This window comes from Prunus persica, chromosome G1, assembly GCF_000346465.2.
Source record: "Prunus persica cultivar Lovell chromosome G1, Prunus_persica_NCBIv2, whole genome shotgun sequence".
Lineage (NCBI taxonomy): Eukaryota > Viridiplantae > Streptophyta > Magnoliopsida > Rosales > Rosaceae > Prunus > Prunus persica.
The window spans coordinates 47,676,360-47,687,189 of record NC_034009.1 but is presented as its reverse complement, the minus strand read 5'-3'; the positions used below and the strand labels follow the sequence as shown (position 1 = coordinate 47,687,189).

The window sequence follows — 10,830 nt, the reverse complement described above, 5'->3', positions numbered from 1 at the left end:
GACTAAACCGAAGACAACCAATATAATCCGAAGGCAACATTTAATGTCTGGGTACAAGGTGATTTAGGAAAATATAACATTTCTGTAACCATCCCCAATTGATCAAATTCCAGTTACATTTACCCAAAAAAAAACAAAAGATTGAATATACAAAACAAATTTGGTTGATTTTATTTTATATAACAATTGGGGAAAGTGTTTTGAACCCTAGCAAAACCCAGTACCCCTCTCATATCAATTTAACTGTCAACATTTCTCTATCAAAATCTCCTAGTTCATTCTCAAATTTTTAACAAAATAAATAATAATAATAAAATAATAATAAAATAATGTTGATACACATTTGACAACAATATTTTTATCTCTTTAACTAATGTGAGGTTGAGGGGCAAGATAGCAAGGTGTGGGGTTGATGAGTTTATAAAATTTTTTTTTTTTTTTTTCTGATGGGAGTGTATTTAGGAATAGTTTAGGAAGATAATGAGGTTTTATTAGAAATTATGAAAATTTGAATTAAAAGTTGAGATAACTTGAAATATGAGGTGGACAAAGAGAAGTGCGAGGTTTAAATAGAAAAACTCAACAACAAAAAATTAATTGAATGCAAAATTAGTGACAAAGAAAAAAGAAAACACAAACCAAAGCCATAAGCAATACTAGCCCCTTGACACACTCACACACATACGCCAAATTGGTTTTTTTATTTTTTTATTTTAGAATTAAAAAAGATAATGGATAATTATGTTTCATAAAAATATGACATATTATTTGATTTTGTTTTAACTTTTAATTCTTTTTAATATGAAAAAAAATATTAATTTACTATATTATTATTATTTAATTAATAATTTTAATTCTTAATATTTGAATTAAGAAGAGCAATTTTTTATTTTGAATTTTTTTCTTTATATATATGGATATGGAAGAATTGAACTCGTTTCTGAATCTGAAGGCAGACATAATCCCCATTAAACGCTTTGTTAATCTCCCGAGCACTGCCCATAAATAAACCATTGTATCATTGTTAAACTTCTCAAGACACCCCACTTCTCTGTCTCTTCCTCTCTCTTCTGCCAAGCCCAGCCAGCCCCGACTCCCACAGAGTCACACCCCCCCCCCCCCCCCCAAAACCCGGGCCGCCGCCACGACCTCCCCACTCCCTCCCCCCTTGTTCTAAACTTGCCTTAGGTTTTGTTAGGGTTTCGGTAATCCAATTTTGCCTTGAGGCTTGTTTTTCGTGATGGATGATTATCAAGAGATGGAAAGGTTTGGCATGGAGAAGGATTACGAGGACGGCCAATGGATCGGCGGCGAGTTCTATTATCGCAAGCGCAAGGATAAGCGCGTCCAGACCAAAGACGATGTACTCTACGGCATATTCTCTGCCGATTCCGACGACGACGATGAAGACAACGAGGGTTCCAGAAAACGCAGGAAAGATCGAAAGGTCGTCGACCTTACCAAGCCCGTCAATTTCGTCTCCACCGGCATCGTCGTGCCCAACCAGGAGATGGACAACAATTCAAAGCAGCAAAACGATGACCTTGGCGCTACCGGCGTTGCCACCAGTGGCCTTGGCTTTGGTGTCGCTACGGCTTCAGGTTTGGGTTTTAATAATTTGAATTCCGGTTTAGGTTTTAATTCGAATTCGGATCCCACCGGTGGAGAGGAGGAGGATGAGGAAAATGACAGCAATTTTTTGCCGACGGCGTTTGGGAAGAAAATAAAGGAGGGAGCAGAGAGGAGACAGAAGGAGAGGGAAAAGCTCAAATTGCTGAAGCAAACTACTATCCAATCTCGAAGTCGAAGAGATTCTGAAGAATCTCAGTTTGGACTAGGAGGAGCAAGTGGCGGCGGCGGGGATGGGGGCCTGGGGGCCTTTGAGAAACACACCAAGGGCATTGGGATGAGGATGCTTAAGAACATGGGCTACAAAGGAGGTGGACTTGGCAAAAACCAGCAAGGGATTCTCGCTCCTATTGAAGCCAAGTTGAGGCCAAAAAATATGGGTATGGGTTTTAATGATTACGAGGAGACTAAAATCAAGAGGCCTGGCTTGCAAGAATTGGAAGCTGAAAAGCCGAGCAAGCCTTTGCCCGCTGTCAGTTCCTCCATCACCACCAAAAAGAGCCTTTCCTGGAAAAAGGCCGTTGCCAACAGGGCTAATAAGGACCACTATGTCTCTGCCAAGGAGTTGTTAGCCAAGAAGCAGGAAGAGAGTACCGAGGTCTTTGTGCACAAGGTGGTTGATATGCGCGGACCCCAGGTTCGAGTCTTGACCAATTTGGAGAATTTGAATGCCGAAGAGAAAGCCAGGGAAGAGGATATTCCCATGCCTGAGCTACAGCACAACCTGAGGTTGATTCTGGACTTAGCTGAGCTGGATATTCAGAAGATTGATAGGGATCTAAGGAATGAGAGGGACACGGCGATCAGCTTGAACCAGGAGAAAGAGAGGCTGGCAACGGAGGTGGCCAGACAGAAGCAACACTTGGATAGCTTGGGGGATATTATGAACGTGTTAGACCGACTGGGAGAAGAGAATATCATGGGAGCATTGACGCTGGACTCCCTGGCAAAGGACTTTGGTGACCTACAGAAGAGATACGCTGACGACTATAAAATATGCAACTTGTCTTGTATTGCCTGTTCTTTTGCTATACCTCTGTTTATCAGGATGTTTCAAGGTTGGGATCCTCTTAGGAACCCGTCCCATGGGTTGAATGTGGTATCCTCATGGAAGGGTTTGCTTCATGGAGAGGGGGAGAGAGAACAGTACCTTGATATTTGGGATAATACAATGCCACCTTATACCCAGTTGGTTTCCGAGGTTGTGTTACCCGCAGTGAGGATTGCTGGCGTCAATACCTGGCAGGCCAAGGACCCTGAACCCATGCTTCGCTTTTTGGAGTCTTGGGAGAAATTGCTACCCTCTTCTGTCCTTCATGCCATATTGGATATGGTAGTCTTTCCCAAACTGAAGGACGCAGTTGACTTGTGGGAACCTCACCGGGACACTGTTCCCATCCATGTATGGGTGCATCCATGGCTACCACTCTTGGGACACAAGTTGGAGGAGTTGTATCACACAATACGCTTCAAGTTGAGTAACGTTCTCGGTGCATGGCACCCCAGTGATGCCTCTGCCTATACCATACTCTCGCCGTGGAAGAAGGTGTTTGATTCAGCCAGTTGGGAACAACTCATGCATAGATTTATAGTGCCCAAGTTGCAGCTTGTCCTACAAGACTTCCAAGTGAACCCTGCAGATCAAAGACTTGATCAATTTAATTGGGTGATGAGTTGGGCTTCTGCTATTCCAATTCATCTAATGGTAGATATGATGGACAAGTTTTTCTTCACCAAGTGGCTACAGGTTTTGTATCACTGGTTATGTTCGAACCCGAACTTTGAAGAGGTTTTGAATTGGTATAAAGGTTGGAAGGAACTCATTCCTGAGGAGCTTCATGCAAATGAAAGTATCCGGTATCAGCTTAATTGTGGTCTTGACATGATGAATCGGGCTGTTGAGGGTATGGAGGTGGTCCAACCTGGTTTGAAAGAGAATATTAGCTACCTTAGGGTGCTTGAGCAAAGGCAATTTGAGGCACAACAGAAAGCAGCAGCAGCACAAGCAAACTTGGGTGGCACTGCTCACATGGATGGCAGTGGTAATGAGATGAGCTTGAAAGATGTTATTGAAGCCCATGCGCAGCAGCATGGTCTGTTATTTAGGCCTAAACCTGGGCGGATGCATAATGGTCACCAGATATATGGCTTTGGTAATGTAAGCATAATAGTAGACTCTCTAAATCAAAAGGTATATGCCCAAACAGAGGAAAGCTGGTCTCTTGTATCCCTTGAAAGGTTGCTTGACATGCACAATAGTTCTCTTACAAGAAGACGCTGAGTTTTAGAAAGGCCTTTGAAGAGTTGAAGGGATGTGTGGTGACTCTGTGCTGAGAATGGAGCTGGTGGATTAGGTTGTGTGTGCAGTTGCCGTTGGTCATGGATCGAGAACTGAAAATATTTGCTTGGTCACGTATGTGCAGTTGGCTCTTTAGACTGAAAAGAACTGAAATGATTTCTTTAAGAAACAAAGGATGAAAAGAAGAAGAATAAGGTGAGGTGTGTTTTGTTGTCTTTGTTGACTACATTCCATAGACTATAAGAAATTGTGGTGTTAGTGAGTGTGTTTTGTAATGAAAATATCTTTTTTCTTGACATGTCCTTGCGAAAGAGCTTTGCATCATATGCAATCTGTTTAACAAATCATCTTTTTAAGTTTTTGTTTTCTTTCTAATTTTTATTTTATTTCTTTCTCCCACTCTTCCAGTAGTAGTTATGTGGCTTGAGAAATACAATAGGAACAAGACTGTTGAACAATTTTAGGTGGGTATGGGGTTTGATACTCAGCTTTTAAGTTTTTTTCACTCAATGTTTATGCATTTTGTAATTTCTATTTACTTCCGATGTGGAGCGTCAGCGCAAAAAATAGCAGTGCAAACCAAACTGCTGGATCTTATATTTATAACTAACTGAGTAGTCTGATATCTTATGTTCTATGTCATTTAGTTTTGCTGTGTCTGTTAAGTTCGCATAGGTGCCTTTATAAGTTTCCTAAGTTTATTTTGTACTTACCAATTGAAATCCATCAAAGCCAATCGGTGTGCAATGGAGAAAGCAGTCCAGGATTGAATATGACTTTAGGGTTTAGAGGTTTCCGTACTATACCATCATGATAAACTTGCATGTTGCCTCGTTAGAAATCATAAGAGATGATTTAATAACCTTTTTCTTCTGTAACTTTAGTTGATTGATGAAGTGGTTTTCATTTTCCAGATTCTCCATAAACTTTTATCTCTTATATTTATTTCTTTGGTGGGAAAATGACATATTAGAACTCTATTGCTCTGATATTCATCAAGGTCATCCTGAATGGTAAGTTTGTCTTCTTGAAATTTGAAATTTGAAATTAATGAAAGAAAAAGAATTACACTCAGCTGGTAATTTATATGCTTGATTAAATCACCTTTGCTACTAACTAACTTCATCTAAGGAACTGTAATCCTAAGAATTCACGATGTTGCAGAGTTGATGTAGTTTCCTCAAGTGAATCTTGTGCTGATGCGTGGATTGAGAAAGAGGTGAGGAGTGACTTGAAGCTGAAACCAACTTTAGAATTGTGCAGTCATTTGAAAAGTGAAATAAAACTTGTTTGTTTTCCTGATTTGGGTCTGCGGTTCTTATTTCGTTGGTAACATAAAATCCCATGCTTTATTTATTTATTTTAAATAGGACATCCCATATTTTATTGAGCTCGAGGTAAAAATTGTGATGTAGGATGGTGAGATGTAGTAGGCTACTAGGCCCTAATACCAAATCTAACATAGATCACTGCATATAATAAGAGTTACTTGACAAGCTATGTCTTTTAGGGCAAGCTGTTTATGGCAGCAAGGCTTTTGGGGTAGACGATTTAGAGTGAAGGATTTATGGTGAAGAGAAAGGGGAAAGGGTCAGTAGTTGAAGGGAAATAGAGGAAACCAAGTTAGGGATGCTGTTTTGTGGCTATGAGCAGTACCCCCAAGAACGGTAACTTGCTTGTTCCAGAAGCAACAATGTCAGATTAAGAAAAAAGTTTAGGGTTTGGTGGATATAAAAATTTTGGAAAATTGGGGTTTCTTAGTATGTTAAACACGTCGATTACAGGATGGCTGCAGGAGTCCAGATTTGTGCCTAACACAAATCTTGGTGGTAAAAATCCATGTCGAATGCAAAAGAAAAGAATGTTCTATATTCCATAAATTTCTTTTGTTTGGTTCATAGATGAGAGTGGTAAAGAAAACAAAATGAAGGAAAACAACGCAAAATTTTCCTTTCAGTTATTAGACATTTAGCTTAATGGCTGATTATTAGGCTTTAGCCTAAGGCTGTTTTCATAAATTTAGGTCTTGTTGTAGAGTTGATTAACAGAGCATTTTATGTCCTGGATTTCTGTATAAATTGTGTGTACCCCTTTCATTTGGATATGCAATACAATGTTCTTCTTATCCCTTTCTCAAGTTCCTTTTCAACATGGTATTCAAGCAAATTTGCTCCAGAGACCTAAACCCACTGCTACCATTATCTTGTTTTCTGTCTTCTTCTTCTTTTTTCTTTTTTTTTTGTTTTTGTTTTTTTTTTTTTGAGGTTACTGGAAATCTGTAAATTTATATCCACACATGGAAATGGGATGTCCATGTATGGCTATTAAGAGTTCTTCTTCATTGCAATGAAGGTTACATTTCAGACAGGATTGTTATAGAAAAGGTTAGAGATTGTTGTTCTCTACGAAATGTTGTAACTTGAACCAGTGACGGTGTAAGGAGTACATGATGGGGTCATACTACTACCTTTTGGTCACAAAAATCACTTCTCTTAATGAATAATAAAATAAACTCTGTTTGTTTTTGTCCAAGTATAAGCTTATCATTCTCTATAACTTTTTTCTTGGAGTCAGACCATAGCACAAATACATTATATATATTGGAGGACTTGCTGGAAAAAATATAAGGGTATGGGTTTTACGTATGGCATAAAAAAAGTTTAGGGAGAAGGCTTTTTGTTTTTTGCACGAAAGGGTTCATTCTGTGTATGGCATCAGTCACCTGAACCTCCTCACCAGGCAGACCTTAGGGGTGAGAAGCTGTAAATTACTTGTTCTGTTGGTGGGGCCCTAATGTCTCTTTTAATCTAAGAGTCTCATATTTCTTAAACATCACTTGGTGACTGGTGCACAAAGAGTTGCATCATGTATGCAGTACAGAAGTTTGAAATAATTTGATCTCCTGAATCTCAGTTATAGTACACAACTGCATTTGTGCACCATTCTAGGCCTGAAACTGGTTAGCTTCGCAATACAATTTTCTATTTTCCTTTGGTATTTGTTTCTCTGATCTGTTTTCTGTGTAATTTATTTTTCTTGATCTGTAACTTGTGAATTTTCTATGTATAACAGGTTGTAGCCTTAAGGGAGGATAGATGCCCTAAAGTTCGGGTTGTGACTTCTGATCGTATTCAGCAGCGTGCAGCACATGGAGCAGTATGTGTTCTCATAATTCCGATGTAAATGAGATTTTTCTGCTGAATCTTTTAAATAAATTTGGACTGTTATCTGTGTTAAACTGTTAAAATAATCAAGGAGTTCCAATTTTGATGCATAAAGTCCAAGCGTATAATATCTTTGTATTTCCTGTAATACATGTCCCATTTCTGGCCGCCACAAATTTTGTTGCTTCTGCAGCATACCATTTGCAGCCATAACCTTGAGTTTAAGTTGGGTTAAGTTGCGCATTACTAATTCCTTTTTATTTTTGCATGTTTTATACTACTAGTAATATTGTTCGACGATTCACTGGAGCGCTCTTGCAAAAATTAGTACTTAAATTCCACAAACTTGCAAAATTTAAAGCTCTGTGAGCTAGTGGCACGAATACAAAGGTTGTGCGCGTCTTGGCTTCAAAGCCAAGCAAGATTGTGGAGGCCCCCCATCCCTGGAAAGAAAAAGCAAACTTGTTTCCATATTGTAGGATGTTGCTATTTTATTCCTTTACAATTTGAAAAACGAGATTTAGGTATCTTGTATGTTCACATGGCTGATGCACTTCAACATTCGCTGAATCATGACCTTAGCAACCTGATATGGACTCATAATACTGTTATTTTTCAGGGAGCCTTCATTTGGAGCTGCAATGCATTGGTTTCTGAGGTAAGGCATGTTAACTGTATGATGTGTTGCCATTTTGTTCTATAATGTCCCTATAATTTGATGTATGATCTCTGTTGTGATGTATCGCTGTTTGTGTTCATGCCAATTCATTTGTTTTGTATAGATTAAAGCATCACAAAAGGAGTTTGAGGGGATGCTTCAGGAACACAGGTCTGTTCTACTTGAGATGAAACTTGTCATCTTATTTTCTGCTAATGGAAAATTTAATACACAAGAAGTTATATTCATGCTGTTTCATCTTGCCTATCACCTTCAGAACAGATGCAAAAACACACACATGCACATACATGTATATCTTAGGTCTAGTTTAATATTAACAATCTTTAATTTGTTTAATTTGCTTTGTAATGGCTTATATATATGGTTTAGATTCAGCAAGTTTTACTCTTAACATTATATTGAGAAAAGAAGTTCTATGATTACTTGCTAAATCACCTCAATGTTGTGTCATGCTGAACAATTTTGAATACAATAATTTCTTGATTTTCCTTTTTCTATAACATGAATGCTATGACCTCACTCTTTATTTTTGAAACATTTACAGAGGTAAAAGTGGGAGTGTTTATTTATTTTTTATTTTTTTTTAATTGCCAAATTTAGGAAGGGAAGTGGGAAAATTGTCACACACGGGTACTATGGGGGTTTGAACCCTAGACCACTTGGGAGCACACCAAAGGCATGGGCCAATCCAACTAACACTCCATTGGGGGTAGTATTTGGTGCCATGATCTCGTCACCTATTGTGGTATTTACTGCAGTTACCTGTTATATTTACTAGCTTATGGAAATCTTGACATGTTTTACTGCCCATGTTAATGTTTGTGATTGTAATTTTTCTTGTTGCTTCCAACACCGTCATTTTGAAAGGGTACAATGTACTTGTGCAAAAGCTTTGAATTTGGATGAAAACTGGCAAGCTCGACTTGAAAGGGATATAATCATGAAGCTTCAACATCTAAACTTCAAGTGATTTGAATGCTCTGGTATCAAGGACGATGCCTATACTTGATAAAGACTCAATTTGACTGTTAACTTGATTTGAGACATTTGATAAATCAAGTCATCAAGCTCTTTGACCTATTTTTACTTTACCGGGGAACAAGAATGTTTGGCTAATAAGTTTTATCCTGTTCCATGCCTGGCAGGAGTGGGGAGGGGAGATTAAAATTCAGAAAGTTGACCTTAAGTTAAAAGGGTAAAATATAATATTGACTAAACTCAAACCGAAATATGGGTCATTTTTACTCCAAATATCAAGGGGTTTTTTTTTGGTAACTAAACCCAATTGTTACTAATATATTTACTTGGGACAATAATATCTCCCTTTCACCTCTTTCTGTATCTCTTTAACCCCTAAATCATATTAGAACTAGATACATTGTGTGTTTCCTACTTCATGAAACAACCAACATCTGTGACGGTTTTGAGGAAGCAAATTAAGTTTTTTTGGCATGTTTTAGTTTGGACTCGCATTGAAGAAAATATAGTGTAAGCAATTTTTTGACGATTAAGTCTCGTTTGGTGCTTGGAGTTGGGTTGGAGGTATGTTGAATGAATAAATGAATAAATTTTGTCCAAGTTGAAGGTAAAAAGATGGATTACTTATGAAGGAAATTGATTTCATCTTATAACTAATTCCTTCTAATCTCCCCAACATAAAAAATCATTCACGTCTATTCATTTCCTCCTTCAATATAACCCAACGAAGAATGTTATCTAATCTACATAATGTAGAAAGTTATCTAATCTAATACAATTCTAGGCACCAAATGAGCCTTAAAGTATATTAGGCTTTGAGAGTGAAAGATAGCTTAGGGGTTGATGGTAAGGTATGGGTGTCCAATTTGGGTGTTCAAAGAAACTCATGAGTTTTTTAGATGTCTATAAAGTTTTTTGTGTTAGTTTTATATTGGGATGTGACTTATTTAAAAATAAATAAAAACTTGATGAGATTTTTTTACTTCTATAAAAGTGATATTGGGAGAGGGGGAGTCCAACTTAAGACCAAGATTGCAAGATAAATAGTCTTAAACACTTGAATTACAAGCTGGTTGCAAGTAAGATTAGTCTTTTAGAAAGCTAATAAACTCAAGGTGTTTAATTCTTCTTCAAAAATATTATTATTTTTTAAAAAATTAGGGTCAAGAAACTCAAGATATTAGGTATTGTTGCAGGCACAACCTGGTTTGGACCTCATATACTTATATCAAATCCAGCTAAATGCACTTAGCTGGGCTTAAAAAGCCCAACTATGCTTAGGATATTACAAAACCAGTTTACCTTGCCACTTACAAAACATCCACATGAGAGAAGCATTATCAATTTTCTTTAGTAATAATTTCATATTTGAAAACTTAACAAACCTATTGTTATGGATGAACGATATGGATGACAATTTTCCCCGCTTTGCAGGTTAAGGTATTCGCAGAGCTTCACCCATATTGAGTCGGGAATGAATGATAGAAATTGGCTATAGGAAAATTTCGGGTAAAGTAGGGCGAAGATGATATTTTAATCCTTGACTCAAACACTCATTAGAATGTATATCATTTATTTTTTATATGAATATATTGTTAAGTGGCTTCTAGATGTGTCATATGATTCCCACCAAATTTTACATTTAACATATTATATTATATATTAAATTAAATAATACGTAGAAAATATAAGTCAAAAACAAAACTTTGGTTTCGTCAGTTGCCCTAGTCCGATATAGTTTCTAGCTTCTTTTTTTGTTTATCTTTCAAATATTTTATTGTATTTTTGTAATGAGGCAGGACGAGACCAGTTTCCCAATGAAAGTGGGGAATGAAAGTAGGGATGTGGAATTCTTGATTGAATGGTATGGGTATGGAGGTGGGAATTGGGAAAACAACTTAACGAGGATGGGAATGAGAAGGGCATACCCCCAATTTGCCCAATTGTCATCTCTACACATCAAATATTTCTTACTTGTTATAATCTTATGAAACCAAAATTATCAAGGTGACAATCATAACAATTTCAAGCACATGTATAGCCAATTAGATTGCATCCGGCATTCTAAATTATGAATCTCT

The 10,830-nt window shown here is 37.5% G+C and overlaps 1 protein-coding gene across 7 annotated transcripts; it reads left to right on the top strand.

The window, feature by feature from the left end:
- On the top strand, positions 1,125-8,271 carry LOC18789017 (septin and tuftelin-interacting protein 1 homolog 1). Of its 7 annotated transcripts, none has more exons than XM_020565869.1 (6): positions 1,125-4,123; positions 4,843-4,941; positions 5,093-5,147; positions 7,001-7,107; positions 7,712-7,750; positions 7,875-8,271. In XM_020565869.1, exon 1 carries the CDS (start codon positions 1,241-1,243, stop codon positions 3,908-3,910), a length of 2,670 nt encoding a protein of 889 aa, XP_020421458.1. In that variant the 5' UTR covers positions 1,125-1,240; the 3' UTR covers positions 3,911-4,123; positions 4,843-4,941; positions 5,093-5,147; positions 7,001-7,107; positions 7,712-7,750; positions 7,875-8,271. The 7 variants fall into 7 exon arrangements, with proteins under 7 accessions (XP_020421458.1, XP_020421462.1, XP_007225316.1 ...); XM_020565873.1 differs by having other exon boundaries at positions 1,125-4,128; XM_007225254.2 differs by lacking the exon at positions 4,843-4,941 and having other exon boundaries at positions 7,001-7,084.